At 41.8% G+C, this 20711-nt stretch overlaps 1 protein-coding gene across 3 annotated transcripts; it reads left to right on the forward strand.

Annotated features, from left to right (window-relative positions):
* Positions 1-6223: 6223 nt before the first annotated feature.
* Positions 6224-19719, forward strand: CHRNA6 (cholinergic receptor nicotinic alpha 6 subunit). Of its 3 annotated transcripts, XM_027653250.1 has the most exons (7): positions 6224-6399; positions 8660-8799; positions 10611-10655; positions 11731-11840; positions 11948-12935; positions 18276-18325; positions 18965-19719. In XM_027653250.1, the coding sequence occupies exons 1-7, from the start codon at positions 6321-6323 to the stop codon at positions 18978-18980; spliced, it is 1428 nt and encodes a 475-aa protein (XP_027509051.1). In that variant the 5' UTR covers positions 6224-6320; the 3' UTR covers positions 18981-19719. The 3 variants fall into 3 exon arrangements, with proteins under 3 accessions (XP_027509051.1, XP_027509049.1, XP_027509052.1); XM_027653248.1 differs by having other exon boundaries at positions 18276-19719; XM_027653251.1 differs by lacking the exons at positions 6224-6399; positions 8660-8799 and adding an exon at positions 9265-9326 and having other exon boundaries at positions 18276-19719.
* Positions 19720-20711: the final 992 nt, after the last annotated feature.

Below are 20711 nucleotides of genomic sequence, written 5' to 3' on the forward strand. Positions count from 1 at the left end.
TCCTCCAGCCCTCTTCCTCATGACAACTATGATCATTTTCCCCCCCCAATTATTAAGGATTTTTTTCCACACTAGTTAGTTTAAGGACTTTTTTTTTTTTTCTCCAACTAGAAAGTTCCCCATGGGTTATATTATTTCTTTGGAACACACTCATGAATTTGCTAAAATATTGTTAAGGTTGAAATATCAGTCCGCTAGAATACAGCCTTAGAGAAGTTATTCAGCCAGTGCATGACTGTCATTTTGAATTGTTAGATCAAAAAGAACAGTTTGTTGTGCATTTTCTGTGTGGCTATGTTCACATGGTCCTTCCAAGGGTGTTGACCATTGGAATGAATATTTAAGGGCTAAAACTGGGCATTTTCATCTTCATTCCTTCATCCCTTTTAGGCTAGGCGAATCCAGACCTTCAGTCTGCAACTCTTTGCTGCGGTTATATCCCATCACTCTCTTGTTCAATCTGGCCCTGTACCTTCTGTTCAAACACCCCTCCCCTTTCCACTCATCACACTCACAACTATTGTACATTCCTTAACAATATTGCTACTATAACCATTATCATCACTACGGGAAAAGGGCATTAGGATACCCCCCTACGGTCACTGAGTCCAATGATTTCAGGATATTATGTCATAGCATCCCTTTAAGCATTCCCATTTACACTTCTGCTTGATTTGGTTTTTTCCCTACTTATGAAATGCTAAATTTCTTAGAAATAAAATGTTGTCTATACCAGCAACCCTGGAGGCACTGCAGATGTCAGTATAGAAGTAGGTGGCTTCCAAGAGATCCTACTCTAGCTTGTGAGGTCTTTTTATGCTATCACAACTATGTGCATAAAGAAAGAGATTTATGCTTGTCTATCTCCATTTATATCTCTTCACAGTTGTTTCAAAATATATTGTGATTTTTCAGTTTAGGATTGAGGAGAAATGGCATCTGTGGCAAGGAGGTCAAAAGAGGGTACAGAAATAGCCAATGTACCCTCCCTACTGTGTCAAAATATGTTTGCAGCAAAGAAAGGTATCTACACCCAGGGAAGTGTGGAAACATGTATTTTACACGTTGAAAACCTACTCCTAGGACTTGTTCCTTTAGTAAGATTTCTAAAAAAGCTGAACAGAGGTGATTGGTTTGGAGTTTAGTTCCTTGAAATGGATCAGATTTTATCAGCCTATATAATCTCCACCAGGTTACAAGAAGAGTCAGTCCAAACTGGAGGTCACTGAAGCAAAAAATGTTCAACCTCATATGTACAATGGAAGGTGCTTTGGAGATGTTGCCAGCAGTGATGCTTTAACTTATAGAAGATGGTTTCCTGTGTTAGACTCTGGATATTGCAGCTGCTTAGCAGGCAGGATCATGAGAATAGGTATCCCTACTAATACTTGGCTACATCTTTATATTTTATTTTATTTTATTTTTTTTTATTTATTGAGTACCTACTTCACAGCTGGGGCAGCAGAGGCGGGACCACAGTGGTACTGTGGTTCAATGTCTTTAAAATGAAAGAGAAAGGAAGAAAGGACTTCATGACAGAGCAAGCTACTGAACTGAAGAAATGCTATGCTCAGTTTGTGGAAGTGCCCTAATCAATACAAGTATCGAGACCTCTTTCCACCCATCATTTAAAATGTGACTAACAAAAAAAAAAAAAAGCTATAATAGAAAAGATCCTGAAACATGAGCACATTACTGTGCACACAGTAGCCACTGAAGTTCCATCCTCACTCATGCTTCGTATCTCCTGCACACTAGCAGCCACTGGTCAGTGTCTAGTGGATCAGAGAGCAAACACCTTTGGCACGTGAGGTCCCAGAGCAGGAGAGAGGCCAAAGACCAGGGCTTACATATGGGTGAGAGCCAGGCTTTGCTGCAGGGAGTGTGAATGTACTGCTCAGGGTGTGACACTTAGCAAGCTAGACTGTACTAACACTTCAGCAACAGGTAATGACCTAAAAGTGCTTCTGTGACAGCTGAATGACTTCCAATGAGGCAGTGAAAACTGGATTCCTAATAGTCTTCTGATAAATGCTTTATTAGCCTGGTTTGTTTAATGATATCAAGGAATCAAACAAAACAGGGGATCCCAACAGCACTCAGGGATTAATACCAACCTCCTACCCTGATGAGACTGTAATTGTCACAGATGAGGCAGGTACAGCACTAAAACATCAGAGGAAATAATGATACAATACTTTGGTTTTCAATGCCCTGGCAAGAGGTGTACCTATTGACTTCCTTATGGCACTCAATCCACAGAAGAAGAATAAAAAAAGGGATGGAGAGGTCCTGCTGTCAGTATTGCTTCTATGCAGCTGTAGGAAATTACACTGGGTAGGGAAGGTGAGATGTGGACACAAAGCTAGAGCTTATCAGACAAGCATTTGCCTACTGAACTGGGGGAGGGGGAAGGGGCTGGGCAAATGCAGTTCAGAAACAGAGAAGGAGCAACCAAGAAAAAAAAGCTGAGAAAGCATCTGGATGATGTCAGAGGGGAGAACATAGGCAGAAATTGTTTGCTCTGCCTTAGTAATATGTGAACATTTGTTAGTGAAGAATAACTCTAACAACACAATTAATAGATTTTAGGGTTCCCTCTGGGATGTATAAATCTTTGTGAGCATTTTGCCTGACTACTTATGTGAAAAATGTCTCTTGGTGGTTCCTCCTTTGAGCCCAGTGCTTGCTGAGATAGAACACTTCTCCCAGAGAGTTGTCACAGAGGTGGCCTCTGCCTCCCTGCCTTGAAAACTGTCTCCAAAACCTTGAATGGTTGACAAACCTGCTTTATTTCTACAGTCAACCTTCTTGAAAGACCTAGAACATGACAGTGTTCAAATGCCATGAATCAGAACATATGTAAGATATTAAGATATTGAGATATTAAGATATTTAAGGTAAAATATTAGTGTTCACAAGCTGATGAATTGTCCATGCAGCACAGATGCAGAAAAAGCACTATTCAAAACGAACTTTGCAAACTAAATTATTCCTTCATCACTCAGAACCTGCAAAGCAGCTTCATGTCCCAGCCTTTAGAGTTTGTCCTTCAATTGCCTGATCAATTAAAGCATCTCCCATTCTCAGAAGTGTTCCCTCTGTGAGCTTTACCAAGTCCTTACCTTAACTCGGCTAATGTACAACCTATCCAAGGTTGACTACAGAACTGTCAGTAAGGTGGTGGGATTTGCCTGAGCTTTCATGATTCCATTACAGTGGATTTCCTTCCGCTGGCATAATGTTTATTAGCATTGGGTGTCCCATGCCCATGGAAGCACTTTGTGAATACACAGATAGAAGCGAGCTCTTGCGGAGCTGGTTGCCTCCCTAGTAACTGTCTGCTTGGAAAAGCAGTAAGTAGCAGAGTAGACATAAAATTCAATGCTGCTGAGGCCCCAGCCAACTGTTTCAGGGCAGGCACAATGAAGAAACATATGAGTAGCCCTGAAATAGTGTCTCATTCCCCTACAGTGCTTCCAGACCAGCAATGGAAAGGGTAACTGGTGCCTCTAAGTGCAAACTCACTTGCCTAGTGGTAGTTATGGTAATTAGCAAAGAGTTGGCAGACTGTGAAGTGAACTCCTACACTGCAGGCAGGAGCTTCTCAGCAAATGGTCATGAGTATCTCACAAGGGGAAAGATGTTTGTCACAGTCCCACTGCAGGTGAACACAGTGTGTTGTCAAAGCCCACAAACAATTGAGGTATGCCTCTCAGCAGTAAATTCCATAGCTCTGTAAGGGAAAATCAGCCATTCAGACCTAAGCCTGACTCCAAAAGTTAGGATCCGTCATTAGGCTTGCAAATAGCGCCAGGACAGATGCCTACAGCCAGAGTTGTAGGACACACAGGCAACCCTCCAAATGGGTCCTGATGTTACAGGTTTTTTACAGCCATTATCACACAGCTTTTACCACACCAAGCTCCAGTGGTGAGGTGCATCTGTGTGCTAGAAACCTTCATAGTGGGCAGATTTTGTGCATCCCTGCAAGCTGCTTGCCCTCTTTTTCCTTAGCCACCTCACCTGAAGAAAAGAGACCAGATTTTTTTTTTTTTTTCTGGGTCTGTGTGTTCTTGGAGAGTAAAAGCACATGTAAAGGGACTAAATCAGCCTCTTCTTCCACACTTGGAGGTCAAGGGAATGTCGATATGTACTTGGAGGTCGGTATATATGTATAAATATATGTACCATATATTTGAGACTGGCATTTTGACACCTCTTTTGGCCAGTTCATGTTAGATTAAATTAAGTACCTCCTGAAGCAGCAAAGATTCACAAACATTTTGTTCCGCTCCCAGCTGGTATCCTTGTGCTGAGGCAGTACCTCTGCTGGTCCCTCTGTATTCTCCATCTGGATGCCTCATCAGCCACTTGCCATGCCTCCATCTGAACTTCACCTTTCTCTTCAGCCTTTCCCAAAGGCAGCACCTACTCCAGCAGGATCCTACCAGCATAGTCCCTCCTGCCACGTGCTTACTGAAGAATTGGTGTTGCCTCCTGATTGAGCCTGCTTCCCTTGGTCCCTCCCTCCCCATAGCAAAACAGCTCTTCACCTTGAGTGTGAGAGTAAGGATCATCTTACAAAGCAAAATATTTTTTTGTGGTTTTAACTCTTTTTTTCCCCTTTGGAAAATAATGGCAAAATGGAAATTTACATGAAAAATCACTATGCTGAAACTCACATTTTCATCTAAAAATCATTTGTGAGGAGAATTTATATCTATCTTAAGCTTAAAGAAGCCTCACAGACATGCCTTATGGTCTCTACTTACAACTATAATTCCTTCTTCTTTTGAGGGCAAAATGACTGCCAGCCTCCCAAACACTCATGTGGTTCAATTCTTTTGTTTTCTCATCTCTCTGCTCAAGGCTCCCTGACTATGGTTAGCTCTGGAATAAGGCTTCTGCTGGAAATCCTTAAATATTTTCTTTTCATCCCTCCAAAATTGCCATGGGCAGCTTTGTCTACTTCAGGTATCTTCTCTACGCAGTCAACTCATTCTAAAGTCTCTTTCTTCCAGACAGACCTCTTCCCTTCTGCCTATATTTTAATAACTTGTATAAATGATAAATTACTTTTTTTTCTGAGCTGCAGCATTGCCTCTCTGTTATACAGTGTGAAGGGTATCTTTTTTTCCCACTTTTTAGCTTTTTTTTCTTCTCTCTTTGCTTACACAACAATGTAACTGCTGGGAGATCAGCAGCATTTCTGTTTTGATCAAATCATTCATCCAGTCACTCAGACTTGTTCATGCTGGATTGAACACACATAAAGGAGATTCCCTGTCCGAGCTGCTCTCTGGGAGGCTGGATGTCACTAAATAACCTGTGGTGCCTTCCACCCCAGTGCAGTTAAACAGGACCCTCAGTTTCTCAGACCCTTTGCTTATAGATTCTTTTCAGGCATTCCTGTTGCAAGGACACGTGTACTGAACACCTGAGGAGTGAATATGCCTTAACCTCTATAGTTTGTTTTTAAATTATGTGATTTAGAGTAACACTGTTGCAGAGAAGTTGGCCTGTAACAGCACCTGATGGCGAGTTGGTTTTTTTTTTACTTCTCCACCAGGATACTGGCACAGGAATGACTGCACACACACACACACACACACACACACAAAAGGTAGAAAAATTGATTTTGTGAACTGACTTGTCTGTCAGGAGAGAACTTAGCATGCTCAGTTGTTCCTGTCAGATGGCAATAATCAATCTACTTGCCTTAGATTTATTCACTCCAAATACTGTCAAGCAATTCTGTCACTTGATGTTGTGTTTATTTCAGTGTTCAGATGTATGTTAAAACCATACAGAATCCATTTCCATCGTCTGCAGAATTAGCCCTCAGCAAAGAAACTGAAGTTGTTTCACTTCCGCAAACTCTGACAGACTCACTCAGGTGAGCACCAGGCAATAGTTAAAGCAGCTGCTTTAGGACGATGAGAGTTCTTAACGAGTGGGTGAAGGGCTGAGTTAATTGCTTCCCCTGCTCCACATCGGCCGTCCTGTGTCTTTGCCTTCCCTCTCTCTTCTGCACTCTTATACATTCCCCCAGAGGCACGGGTGCGGGTGACTGAAAATGTGAAGTCACCTGACAGGACGCTGCCTGACTCCCTTCGCTCTGCACACAGCACAAGCTCTCCTTGCCGAGTGGTAGTGAAAGCAACTCTGCCGGGCTTTGCTCTGCTCAGCAGGCTGCAGAACTGAAACCCATCTTTCTACCACCTACTTTCCGTCCAGGGGGGTTGTACGTCTTCTTGCCTTCTGTGTCTTTCCCCAAACCTCTGTTCTCAAAAGGAAACTCTGTTCTGCTGCTAGCAATGCATCCTGAGAGGTGGCTATGTTCGTGCTACCCCACTTTCTGTGTGTGGGCATTCGTGTTCACATCCTTGATTAAAGGTAGGCTCTCTTTGATACTAGTCTCTGAAGTATTTGCTAGTCACTGTCTCTGCTACTGTTTTCCTGAATGAATTGAATGTAAAGCCTCTACCATATATTTCTAACCTGAAATCTGTAACATTGCAACAGTACTTTAAGAGAGCTAAAGCAATACCTGTTTTCTCACATAAAACTCTTAATTTGTTTGATGACTAATTGAAAAAATGTTTCTAGCAAACAATAAAAATGGAATAGCATTCTAGTAATTTCATTTGGTGCTTGAATTTGCAAGTGCTTAAATTATGCAGGCTAAAGTTGTTCACATTCAGTACTCACAGGTTCAAAAGTGAGAACTTGATCTATTGTTGTTCACCATTGTTTGTAGTCTATGTTTAAGTATGCTGGAGTCATTTCCATGTACAAATCTCACTGAGGTTTAGCAGGATTTTTGCTTTTAAGGCACTATATCTTTTTTGAAAGCGTCACTTCTGTTGATGACCAAGATGTGTATGAAATACAGTTGCTTGTGTTAGCAAGGTATAAGGTATTGTCTTAAAGCAGCACCAGTGGAATGAGAATCTGTAACTGAAGTTTGAAAATGAAAGTCCTGAATACTTGTCTGGGTTTGTTATTTTATTTTAAAGCATGCATCTGTTAAGAAGGCCAGTAGGAAAATTTCAAATGAAACATGATTTTAGACTCATTGGCTTTAGTCATGAGACTTTGCTAAGAAACTCATGTTCCCATAGTAGTGTACTACTAGTCTCAGAACAGTGAGTGATGATGATGAAATCTGAAAAGAAATTTTGATTTCCTTTTTGAATGGCACAACACATGACATGCAAACATCCAAACTTTACAGAAATTCATATATCTATTCATGATGCTAAAAGAATTAAATGAAACATTAAGTTATGGAATTTTTACCACAATTTTCTTTCCATATGTGTAAGTCACCAGTAACCAGCATTTCTGCTTGTAATTATGATAATCCCCTGCAATATGAGGATGCTTTATATCACCTTAGATGCAAAATCACTCTTTTTTTTTTTCAAAAAACAGGGGAAAGGCAGCCTAAGCATGAAAGCAGTGCAGTATACTAATACCGAGTGTCTCTCTGTAGGATCCTATAAGACATCTGTGCATCCACAGGCCCTTGTGTTTACTGAAGAATATGTAAATTGAAAATTTATGTTCTATGCTGTGCCAGAGACCATGCTGCCTGACACAAACCAATTCTATGTTTAATATTTGCAATCATAAAGCCTTATCATGATTGCTTTCTTGATACATTCTAGTGCAGCCTGGAGCTAATGCAAAAAATTTATGAACATGATTCTGAAAAACTAAATTTTCCTCAGCTGTATCAGTAACATCTTTGGGATCATCAAAGAGTTTTGATAACAAAGCTGTGCACAGTATAAGAGGGAAGTTATAAATCTTGACTTCATAAAGTATTTTGAGTGGAAGTGCTGAATTATAGTAGTGCATTGTATTAGCAAAGTTATTCAAGAAAATTATTCTTTTGAGGTGATGTTGCCAGAGCCAACATGATCGAATATTTTCCTTTTTAAAACAAAGTCTGCAGCCTTTAGAACTGTCAAAATAACTATTTCCGGTCTGGACTGTATGTAACAGGTTAAGAACATTCTTCTTAACTCTGCAGTGAGTCAGCTCAGTGCCTGACACACACCTTGCTCCTGCTAAGCCACCTAGTCTATTCTTTATTGACTGGGGGTTACGTCTATGATCTGCTTGTTCCCAAAGAACAGCTCTGCATTACAAAGATATGTGCTATTCTGTAGGAAATTTTAATATTTCCACTTTTTTTTTGTTCATAGAACTTAATAAATGAACTTCCTTCAGAATAAAAATTGTGCTATCTAAAGAGTTGAAATAGGAAACATGAGGATGAAATGTAGCCATAGTGTTTAAGACTAGGAGGCATCATTATAATCACCTAACCAGAATCCCTCACATTTGATAGAGTAGTTGAGGCCTCAAGTGAGTAAGTAGCTATGTTTTTCATGAACTCTCTGTCTTGCCATAAAGACTCCCAAAGGTTAAATCTACCACATTGCTGCTTCTACTTCACGTTTCATTCTACTTCGATCTGATACCAGGGTGAGCCAAGCGGAGGCCCATAGTCTGGTGGCTTGATACATGGTCACAAGCACAAGATCCAGAAATACAGCCCAGATTTGGATAATAGTATATTGTCCAGCACCTTCTTTCCCTTTTTCTTACCTCTGGCATAGCTATTCTTTATGTTTACTAACAGATACCACAGCCTGCGAATCAGAGGAACGGTTATTTCACAAACTCTTCTCCCAGTACAACCAGTTCATCAGGCCGGTGGAAAATGTGTCTGATCCCGTCAGAGTGTATTTTGAGTTGGCCATTACCCAGCTTACAAACGTGGTAAGACTCACTACGGAATACTGCTGAGATTTGGGGACGGTTGTAAACACGCGCGAATCGCTGACGCGGGAGATGTGATTGTGATGGCTGCACGCACCCTAACTGGCATTTCACGTGGGCCTAAGTGTACATGCTGAGACCTTTGCTGTTATTTCAGTTAGCAGAGTTGCTCCTGTTGCTCAAACAAGCGGTTTGAATGCAGCAGATTCATTTGCTTACTCTGTAGCACCAAACCCCTTCGCACCAGGTAGCAGCTTCCAGAGCCCAGAGCAGCAGTACTGAATGTTCAAGCCCACTCTCCACAGGGATAGACCACTTCAGGGGCACCTGGTGTGTCCGGGTTGCCTGTAGCATGTGACCAGTTCTCCTGTGGGTCTACTGTCATTTCCCCATGGTCCTGAGGGGTAAGATCTTTTTTGCATGCCTTTTTTTCAGTCTGTTTGTTTCAACATGACATAAGAGAAGTGCAGCCTGCAGAGTGGTGGGGAGGTGAGTGTTGCATGTTTTGGGATGCACCGTGCACAAGGGTGAGTGTGTCTGGGGTGGCAAACCCTCTGGGCAGGACAGGGGGTCTCTCGAAGGAGCAAAGCCTGGCCTCAGCCCTTGCTGAAATCTCTCTGTGAAGCAAATTGTCTGCAGAACAAAGGCAGAGTTTTGATTCTGAAGCACCTGGTTGAGTCCATAATGAAATGACAGGCAAGCAGCAACATTCAACAAGAGCCGGGGAGAGAAGTTATCTGAGAGGATAAATGCAGCCATTGTAAGTCCTTGTGGTGAAGAGTGTCACCTTTTGGAGTTCCTCTGTGGAAGTATTTTGTTTCATTGTTACAGGTAGCTTGGCAGGTTTCCACAATTCTATATCACGTTGCAGCCCCTGGCTCCTAGTGCTGCCTTTGAAGAAAAAAAATGAGCATTATAAATAAATCAGGTGGATTTTTTCAGGATAGAGTCATGATTTTTACAATAATTTAGATATTTTAACCCACAGACAGTAGCCCTACTGGCCTTTCAAAATAATTTTTGTGCTTAAACTTTAGCATTAAATGTAGAACTACGTTAATATTTATATTAGTATGAAATGTTGAATCTACATTTTCCACCTCTGTATGGTAAATATCTTAATTTCTTTTGAGTTCACACACTTAAAAACTAAAAACTACCCAAAGCAATATTCTTGCAGATATTTTCTTTGTGAATGTCAGCCTGCATTCATGCATATGTGTAATACGTGTATTTCTGAATACTTTTAGGCTGAAGGCTCATTAGAACAGGATCCAAAACTTTATATTTGTGTTTCTTGCATCACCTTCCTGATTCTTCACTGATTGGCAATAGCAGTAATTGACTGTAAAAAGGAAGTCTCTGTATAGAGTGACCTAGTTTAGTGCTGTTTGAATGCGTCTGCTCTAGAGGTTTGTATAGAAATTCAAGAACACTGTGATACAGTTGCCATTTTCTTGAATCTTGACCAGTTCTGTATGGTGTAATCAAAGCTTTTTAAACACTGAAAACGAGAAAATGCACAGCCACCAGAAGAACATTGTTTTCTGGTGCTGTTTTCAGAGGAATTCTAAGTTTTGTGCTCTTCAGGTTCTCAGCCACTGGCAAAAGAGTGTAGCTCTTTGTATGTCTGATATTTATGGACCATGATTTTTCAATAGAGCTTTAAAAATTTTTCAGTAGAGCTGCACATGACTGCGCCCAATATGTAAGTCCCTGAAAAGTATCCAGAAAAAAATCTGGTTTCAGTAAATGTGGAATTGTGGTTTCCATTTTTATGGACTGAGTTTTTGGCCTGTGTTTCTTTCTAGGATGAAGTCAACCAGATTATGGAAACAAATTTGTGGCTTAGACATGTAAGTGACTGTGTTGCATTTCTCTTGTATTTTGCATTGGTATGATCAAATGTGTGTTACCTTGTGAGTTACAACTATAGAATAAGTTCTTGTTTTGTAACAAGGATTTTAAAGGATGAAAAAGGAGAAACCCCATTAACCATAACTCAAAATGTAATTTCTTCATTCTTGTCTCCTTTCCTATGTAGCATATTCTCCTCCAGCTTTGTGACTGAGTGGGTTTTTTTGGGGTTTTTTTTTTAGTTTTTTTTCCTAGTAAATCTAGCTGGATGCACCCATTAAAGAGTGATTAAACATGCAGCTCTGCATTCCTAGTTAATCTCCACCAAGACATTTATTAGCAAAAGGAACATACCTCCATTTTTCCTGATAGTTTTTTTCATTTTTACATAGATACAAATCCTTAGAGGACCAAAACTATTGAGAAAATATAGTCAGCTTGCACCAGTTTTCTCCAGGTACTGATTGTGATCCACACAAACTGTTCTGCAAAAGATGCTGCACTTATGATAGGCTGAGAGACAATGGAGCATGGCCTCATGATAGTGCACTAGGCAGCAATTCAAGAGGGCTGCTCAGCATCCCTCACTGCCCTGGCTTGATATTTCACTGTTCTTGTGAAAGCAGTAATGTCCCCTGGCAGCAGCTGCCTGTTAGTGTGTACATGTGCCTCCCTTCTCCTTAGGATGTTGGTCTCCTTTGATGATGTTCTCCTCCTCTAACCTGTGGAGTGCAGCAGCAGGGTCCATATCTCCTCTCTGTAGTGGGGAGGTAACCTTTCACAAGCAAGGGTCTTTACTGATGTAGGAAGACAGAGGAGAGTATGCCAGCGATGGATAACAATTGACATCCCATCTCCTCACAGAGAACCACGTAGCAAATCAGTGTGAGCAGTGTTCACGTATATCCAGTGTTTCTCCTGGTCGTGGCCTTGTTGTCTTTCAGATCATTGACCCCTTCTCCATGTGCTGCACTTTACATCTTTATCACAGCCTGTCATTTTATAGGAGGATCTGAGAAGCAGATATTTGCTGATAATTCAAGGGTTTAAAATCTTTGTCCACCCTTCTTTCAGATTTGGAATGACTACAAATTGCGATGGGATCCCAGCCAATATGATGGCATTGAATTTGTTCGTGTACCAGCAGATAAAATTTGGAAGCCAGATATCGTCTTGTATAATAAGTATGATGATTCATTTTACCCTTTCCCTCAAAAGTGTCCTCTTGCAGCCTCCATGACAGACATTTTACTTTCATGGTAATTTTCTTTGCCTCATTTGTCTTTTTTAGTGCTGTGGGAGATTTTCAAGTTGAAGTAAAGACCAAAGCCCTCCTTCGCTATGATGGAATGATCACCTGGACCCCACCAGCTATTTTTAAAAGCTCCTGTCCTATGGATATTACTTTTTTCCCGTTTGATCATCAGAACTGTTCACTCAAATTTGGCTCATGGACCTATGACAAAGCCAAAATTGATCTTCTGATCATTGGATCCAAAGTAGATATGAATGACTTTTGGGAAAATAGTGAATGGGAAATAGTTGATGCTTCTGGCTACAAACATGATATCAAATATAACTGTTGTGAAGAGATCTACACAGACATAACATATTCCTTTTATATTCGAAGGTTGCCAATGTTTTACACCATAAATCTTATCATTCCCTGTCTTTTCATCTCATTCCTGACTGTGTTAGTTTTTTATCTGCCATCTGACTGTGGTGAGAAAGTGACCCTTTGCATCTCTGTGCTCCTTTCTTTGACTGTATTTTTACTGGTGATCACAGAAACAATCCCATCCACCTCTTTAGTAATTCCCCTAGTAGGTGAATATTTGCTGTTCACTATGATATTTGTGACTCTGTCAATTGTCATTACAGTGTTTGTCCTGAATATACATTACAGGACTCCAACCACACACACAATGCCCGAATGGGTAAAAACCATCTTTCTTAACCTGCTCCCCAAAGTCCTGTTGATGCAGAGGCCACTAGAACAGCAGAAAAAAAATCACTCCAAAAAACCCAAGAAAGTATCGGACAGTAAGTCAGGCAAGTCAAAGCACAGCAAACACAAAGATACCAAACTACAGAGGGAGCAGCAGCGATGCAGTCACTGTGACAAGGCAACTGAACTCACTACCACCACGAGAGGACTGAGCCATCAGTCACCGAAATGGATGGCGGAGCAGGTGGAGTACTCCCCAGAGGTGAAGGATGTCATCAGCAACGTCCAGTTCATCGCAGAGAACATGAGGTCTCAAAATGAAACCAAAGAGGTAAGGGAAGTAACCCTCCCGTTGGGGATTGTTTTGATTGTAGTGAAATCAGTGGTGATAACAAAGGTTGAGCACCTGTGGATAAAGAGCAGGGGGGGGAGGTCAGCAGGGCAGATGTCCTGGTAGAAGTCTGTTGCAGACCACCTAGCCAGGATGAACAGGCAGATGATGCATTCTACAGGAGGCTGGAAGAAGTATTGCAGCCACTAACCCTTGTACTCATGGGGGACTTCAACTTGCCAGATGTCTGCTGGAAGTACAACACAGCAGAGAAGAATCAGTCTAGGAGGTTCCTGTAGTGTGTGGAAGATAACTTCCTGACACAGTCAACAAAGGGAGGTGCCCCACTGGGCTCTCTGTTTGCAAATAGGAAAGGACTGGTGAGAGATGTGGTGGTTGGAGACTGCTTTGGGCACAGTGACTGTGGAATGATAGTTTTCAATTTTGGATGAAGTTAGGAGGAGTGCAAGCAGAACTGTCACCTGGGACTTCCAGTGGGCAGACTTTGACCTGTTTAGGAGATTGATTGACAGAATCCCTTGGGAGTCAGGCCTGAAGGTCTCAGCAGTCCAAGAAAGCTGGATATGCTTTAAGAAGGAAATCTTAAAGGTGCAGGAACAGTAAGACAAGCTGCTGGGGAAAAAGACCATCCTGGCTAAATGGAGAACTTAGGCTGGAAGTCAGGGAAAAATAGAGAGTGTTTCACCTCTGGCTGGAGAGGCAGGTAATTTGGAGTGACTACAAGGATGTTGTGAAGTTTATATAGGGAGAAAAGTAGAAGATCTGAAGCTGAACTGAAACTTAATTCAGCCACTGTGGTTAAAGACAACAAAAAAGTTTCTAAAAGTACACCGGCAGCAGAAGGAGGGCTAAGGAGTGTCTCCATTCTTTGCTGGATGCAGAGGGTAGCACAGTGTCAGCGAATGAGGAAAATGTTCAGGTACTTAATGTCTTCTTTACCTCAGTCTTTAATACCAAAATCAGTCATCCACAGGATACCAAGCTCCCAGTTAATGATGGGGACCTGAACGAAACCCCCATAATCCAGGAGGAAATTGTTAGTGACCTCCTATGCCAGTTAGACACCTGCAAGCCTATGGGTGAAAGACTTGCTTCCAGATGGGAAGCACCTGAGAGTAATGAGGGAGCTGGCAAAAGTGCTTGCCAAGCCACCCTCCATCATTTACCAGCAGTTCTGGTCAACCAGAGAAGTCCCAGTTGACTGGAAATTAGTAAGTGTGATGCCCATCTACAAGAAGGCTCAGAAGGATGATCTGGGGAACCACAGGCCTGTCAGTCTGACATCAGTGCTGGGGAAGGTCATGGAGCAGACTGTCCTGAGTGCCATCACACTGCACATGCAGGACAGCCAGAGTATCAAGACCAGCTAGCATGGATTCACAAAGGCAGATCCTACTTTACCAACCTGACCTCTTTCTTGTGACCCACTTAGTGGATGAGGGAAAGGCTGTGGGTGTTGTCTATCTACACTTCAGCAAAGCATTTGACACCACCTCCCTCAACCTTCTCCTGGATAAACTGGCTGCTTGTGGCTTGGATGGACGGATTCTTTGCTGGTTGGATAGCTGGGTCCAGAGAGTGGTGGTGAATGGAATTATATCCAGCTGGGTCACTGGTGCTGTTCCCCAGGGCTTGGTACTGTTTAATATCTTTATCAATGACCTGGAGGAGGGGGTCAAGTGCACCCTCAGTCAGTTTGCAGGTGACACCAAGTTGGATGGGAGTGTAGATCTGCTGGAGGGTAGGATCTGCAGAGGGATCTGGACAGGCTGGATCGATGGGCCAAGACAACTGCATGAGGTTCAACAGAGTGAAGTGCTGGGTCCTGCACTTTGGTTGCCACCACCTCACATAGCCCTACAGGCTTAAGGAAGAGTGGCTGGAAAGTGGCCCAGCAGAAAAGGGGATGCTGGTTCTGCAGCCAACTAAACATGAGTCAGCTACGTGCCCAAGTGGCCAAGAAGGCCAGTGGTATCCTGGCCTGTATCAAGAATAGTGGAGCCAGCAGGACTAGGGTTGTGATTGTCCCACTGTACTCGGTACTGGTGAGGCTACACCTTGTGTATTGTGTTCAGTTTTGGGTCCCTCACTTCAAAAAAGACATTGAGGTGCTGGAGTGTACCCAAAGAAGGGCAAGGAAGTTGGTAAAGGGTCTGGAGCACAAACTCTATGACAAGCAGCTGAGGGAACTGGGGTTGTTTTGTCTGGAGAAGAGGAGGTTCGGTGGTCCTCACTGTTTTCTACCTGAAAGGAGATTTTATTAAGGTGAGGGTCAGTCTCTTCTGCCATGTCTCAAGTGAAAGTATGAGAGGCAATGTCCTTAAATGGCACCAGGGTAGGTTCAGATTACATATTAGAAAAAAAACTTCCATTGGAATTGAAATAAGTTGCCCAGAAGAGTGGTGAGTCACTGTCTCTGGAAGTGTTCTGAATGTGGCTTGGGGATATGGCTTGGGGCAATTATGGTGGTGCTGTTTTGACAGTTGGACTAAGATGTTCTTGAAGGTTTCTTGCAGCCTTGATGATTCTGTGTTTCTGTGATCCAGATAGGCATGGCACCTCAATTCTGGCAAGTGAAAACCTGATCTAGAAGGACAACCCAGAAAAACTTGTATTGTTGGGTGTAGAAATGAAAATTTTTATGTCTGTGAATGGGCTGAAGTTTCCTACAGAAAGGGAGGAGATAGATGATCCATTGGGAATGGAACAAGAAAAGTATTCTCATCTGTTCCTCCTCTGTCCCTAGAGGATAGTTCAGACAGCAAGACAGTTTTAGAATAAACACAAGATTCGACCTTCAAAGAAAAAAGGGAGGAGCATTAGCCTACTACACCCATAAGAAATGAACTTTTATCAGCAGTGGTTCAAACAGAGTCAATCCTGCCACAGAGCAGGGGATAAACCAGATGGAACTTTCCAGGGTCTCTTCCAGCCCTCTTTCCGTAGATCCTCAAAAGCAACCCTCTTCCACTACTCAGGCCTGGTAAGCAGTGACATCCCAACACCAAGTTTGCTATTTGCAAAGCAGGTTGCTTTTCTGTGTTAGTAATGGAACAAGTAAATTTGGAAACCGCTTTTTAAGGAACGAGGCCTGTCTAGCAATGCAGCAGTTGATCTAGAGAAGAACTATTCTCAGTCAGTGATAAATCTGGCAAAGAAAATCCATCCAGAATGCTGTTGTCTGTACTTCATTACAGGCTGATATGTTCCAGTTTTTTACAGTGATTTGAATAATTGTGGCTTCAACGATACAGTATTTTCAGCCATGATAAACATACATTGAAATAATAGCTGAGTTTTGGGGGAAGACAACTGAATAAAAACAGATGAGATTAATAAAGACCAACTAAAAAGAAAAGCGAAGGAGGTTTAAAGGTGAGATTTGGCATTCAAACTACTGAATTTGCTTGTGTGAGGTTGTAAATCTTTTACCCTGATTGGGATTACTGTCATAGAAAATTAACCACATTGGAATTTAGAGAATTCTGGGGCCATGTCCTCAGATGTAATCACAAGCAACTAAAAGCAGCTGCAAGAAAGACTTTATGATAACCCCTCACATCCAGACCTCACAAGGCTCAGGAATGTTCTGACACTTCAAGGTATTTTTAAAAAGTTTAGAACCTAATGAAACATACGTATTTGATCTGTCATGAAATTTTTGCCTTTGAAATTTTTTACATGCTCTTTGATGGCAAAACCAATTTCAAAACTAAATACTGCTGCATTTGTGCTGAAAACCACAAAAGCTTTGTAAGGGAAACGCTGAGATGTATACTTTCTATCAGAACATTTTGTTGAAATTCATGAAACTTCTGTGAAACCCAAAGATTACTTTTTCCCCTTCTTTTTTTTTTTTTTATGCCCTGAAGAATTTTCATCCAAAAACAAAGTCTGTAACTTTGTGAATAAAGGGCTACAGTGTGGTGGCTGAATTCATAGGATGAGTAGGTAGTACATGCCAGACCAATGCAAAAGAAAGGGATCTACTAACATAGAAGAGGATGGGAACTGAGCTGAGCCTTGCTTAGTACCTACGCCCTGACTGTTCTGCTTAACCCAAACATTTCAGCCCTGCTTGCACTTTCCCATCAGGTGCATAAAACATGCCCATGTACTGTATTCAGCTGATTTCTCTGATGCACTGAATAACATACTGTCTTCATTATTCAGCTCATGAAAAGTCTTCCTTTGCCAGTCTTGTTATTTGCTTTTGTGAATTTCTCCTGCTACATGAAATTCTATTCTTAGTCTAGTGGGTGCATCAACAGCTCTGTATCTTGCCTTTAAAAACACACAAGGGATGGGAAGCAGGATTTTTCATTTACCAAAACCCTCCTCTGGGGGGAAAAAAAAAGGGATTTTTTTTCTCAGGGAAGGACTGAGAAAATTTTTCTGGAGGCTGTTTCTGCTTCAGCCAGACATACAAAGCAGTATGGGTGGTATCATGCACTTGTCCTGCATACATAAAAGTCCTTTAAAAATTGTGTCAACATTTACAGCAGCTGGAGTTCTTCCTCTATTTTTTTCATGTGAAGTACAGCAGCAGCACCTTGGAGGAAAATATAACGAAATTGGGAAAGCAAGTGAAAGATCCCTCAGCAGAGAGCTCTTAACCAGTCACTTGTTTATATGAGTGAATGTTCATCTGATACCGTGGTTCTTGTATGTAGTACGAGTTAAAAGGTACAGTTTAAAGGACAGCAAATTCACTGAACATGGTTCTAAGGTCTATCTCTCAGGCAAACACAGTCCACTCTGTCCTGCTTAGAACAAGACACTGCAGTTTGCTCTGTCAGACTTGCTACAGTCCATGTGTCCATTTGTCCACTTTTCTGAAATCAGCAGAGCCTGACTGGAGAGACAGCACATCAAATCTGACCAGAATAGTAAACTCTTTTGTGCAGGCTGTCGGGATAAATCCCTTGACAGAGTCTAGTGATGTGCAGCTATGGTGGTTGTGCCTGCTGTTACATCACCCCACTCTGCACCCACCACAGGGCCAGGTCCTATTTGTTAGTGTCAGCATCATAGGCGGAGTTTGCCAACAGACTTGAACATTTAGAAGAATTCAGCAGACTAGGACAGTGTTGTACGTTCTCAGCCAAAAGCGGCAAAACACGTTTAGAAAATCAGCCCCTTCGGAAGAGACTTGAAAACTGCAGCAGTTGTAAGCATGACAAGCAACATTCCTGACTTGCACGTATGTTCTTCCTCGTGTTCAAAAGCAGAAGGGACATTTCTACTGCGTGCTGTCAACTAGCAATTCAGTGTAACACCACACGTAGTTTATCCTTTTCTTTCTTTATTCTCTTGCAGGTGGAAGATGACTGGAAATACGTAGCTATGGTGATAGACAGAGTATTTCTGTGGGTATTTATAATCATTTGTGTGTTTGGGACTGCAGGACTCTTTATCCAGCCACTAATAGCAGATAAATAACTTGATCCGCTGCTTTTTACCCACTTTGGGGTTTGTTTCATTTTTGGTTTGTAAATTTACCTTATATATCTCTCCTCTTACATAACCCACCTGCTCATCACCTCCTCAGCACCCAACCACAGAGGGTCCCAGATCAATAAAGCACGTTTATATTTGTGTTTGAAATCAGACAGGTCTTAAACACTTAATCATATTTGAAGACAAACTGACTTAATATTTGAATGTGCTAACAATGTGAGGCATACACGTTTGAAAACTACATGATTCTAAAATCTTGAAAAACTAGTTTATCTGCCACTTAGCTTTGCATGTGACCAAAAGTCCCCTCTGCTTCCTGATATTGAATACCAAGACCTTGACGAACTTCAGTAGGATTTCCAAGCCACATCTCTCTTGTCAGATTAACAATGATCCCAGTTCCACAAGAGTTTCCTCTCTGAAAACTCTTGCTTGCTTGGGCTCAGACATAAGCCCAGTATGGAAGGGTTCATTCCTGAGTGGGTACTGATCACAGACAGAATTGGCTTGACAGAATCATACTGATCTGAGTTTTCCTGTTTTTAAAGCTGCAGGCCAACTTAGATTATACACATCTCAGGAGGAAAAGGCTGGATATCATGAATCCTGTGTAAAGCTGAGCACCTTGGCTTGAACAGCTGTGCAGCAGTGTTCTGTTTGCTGGTTCCTCATGGGTCAGTGCTGTGTGTGCAAACCTGTAACTGCAGGGACACATCCTTTGGGGCTAAGGTTGCTGCTACATAACCAGGTTCCCAGTCCTAGTGTGCTTAATCCTGAAACACTTTGCAGATGTGACCCTGATGTGGTTTCTATAATACATGGATGGTTTACCCTTAGGTCCCTTGTCCATTTATATTCCTACTGGGTTTGTGCCCTAGGATTCTTCTTTAAAAGGCAGCACTCCAATTAAACCCAGTAGCTTCAAAAATACAAACCTCTTCTTTCTTTTAAGAGCACCTAACTTTAACTGTACAGTGTCAGTGCAGTGTTTTCTGTGTCTGCCATGTATCAGTCTCTGCTTTGAACATCATCAATCCATGGAAAGTACGAATTGCTGTTTCTGAAGTCACTGTCCTTTCACTCTTTTGTGATGTTCCATAATAAAGAGAATAGAATTGAATAAATGTATATCTTAGAGATGAAGGTGGAATGACAAGAATATAACTGTCTTAATCCAGCCAGTCATGACTGTCTAGAAGAAAACTATATTTTCTGTAATCTTCCTGAATGTTGCATAATTATGTAGTGACTGACAAACAGATATGTGAACAAGCATGGCTTATTTTGTCAGCCTGTCAATTAAATATCACTCCTGAGACATACCTTCTTGAAGAATTTGTGTGTTTGTTTATTTAAACTCTCTGTCCTTTTTAGACTCTCATCTATAAACACATTTATAGATGCTACTAGATGACATTTACTATGCAGACTCTTTAATCAGAAAGGAGGTGAGGGAAAAGAAAGGATATTTGAAGAGGAGAGCTGCAATCTGAGCCTGAAAGCCTCATTTCTACAAAAAGACATTTTCTGGAAGAAGACATCTGACTGCCAGCATTCACTGTTGCACTCTATGACCATCCAAACAACGAGAATATTGTGGTGGAAGGTGTATTGCACAGGTGTCTTGAGCATGACAGCTACTACCCTATAGTCAATAATCTGACTTCAGCAAAATCCCTGATTTTTTGTCAAAGTATTCCCAGTTGTACAGCTCCTCATCTCCAGTTAGGAAGCCTTTATGCCTCAACATCAGCTCCCTCACTTTGTCACTTACAGAACTACTCTGTGCTCATCAGCCTGGTATCTTAAGCAATGTTCTGTCTCTTTCTGAGTGTACTATTTCCCCTTATATCTTCTGCCATTTTCAGCTGTGTTTGGCACATTCAGGACTGGGAGCCTAATGTACTCCTGTCAGCTTTGTGAAAGTATTTGGCTGATTAAAGAGGGTGGGAGTGGGGGACATGATAAGCATGTCACCTTGGAGAAAGCTGCATCAGCAAACATGGAAGAACCCACACAAAAAGGACATTTCTGCTTGCCCCAGCTCTTGTTGCAGGACTTTCTAACTGAAATAACAAGAAAAGCTACAACTAGAGCTAGTGCCATCCCAGACGCTGACAGATGAGCCAGTGCCCAGAAATGGAGGACGCATATGTTGAGAGAGCAGTAAGGCAGAGGGTGGCTGGTTCTTTTTGTTAGGATTTGTAATCTGCAATGTTGCCATCTGCTGGCAGAGCACGTGGACGGAGGACTGTCTGCCCAAAGGTCCTCCTAGTTGTGTTTTCGTCGTGTGGA

The sequence above is a fragment of the Corapipo altera genome, unplaced genomic scaffold, assembly GCF_003945725.1.
Source record: "Corapipo altera isolate COAL_440 unplaced genomic scaffold, ASM394572v1 61305, whole genome shotgun sequence".
NCBI classification, from domain to species: domain Eukaryota; kingdom Metazoa; phylum Chordata; class Aves; order Passeriformes; family Pipridae; genus Corapipo; species Corapipo altera.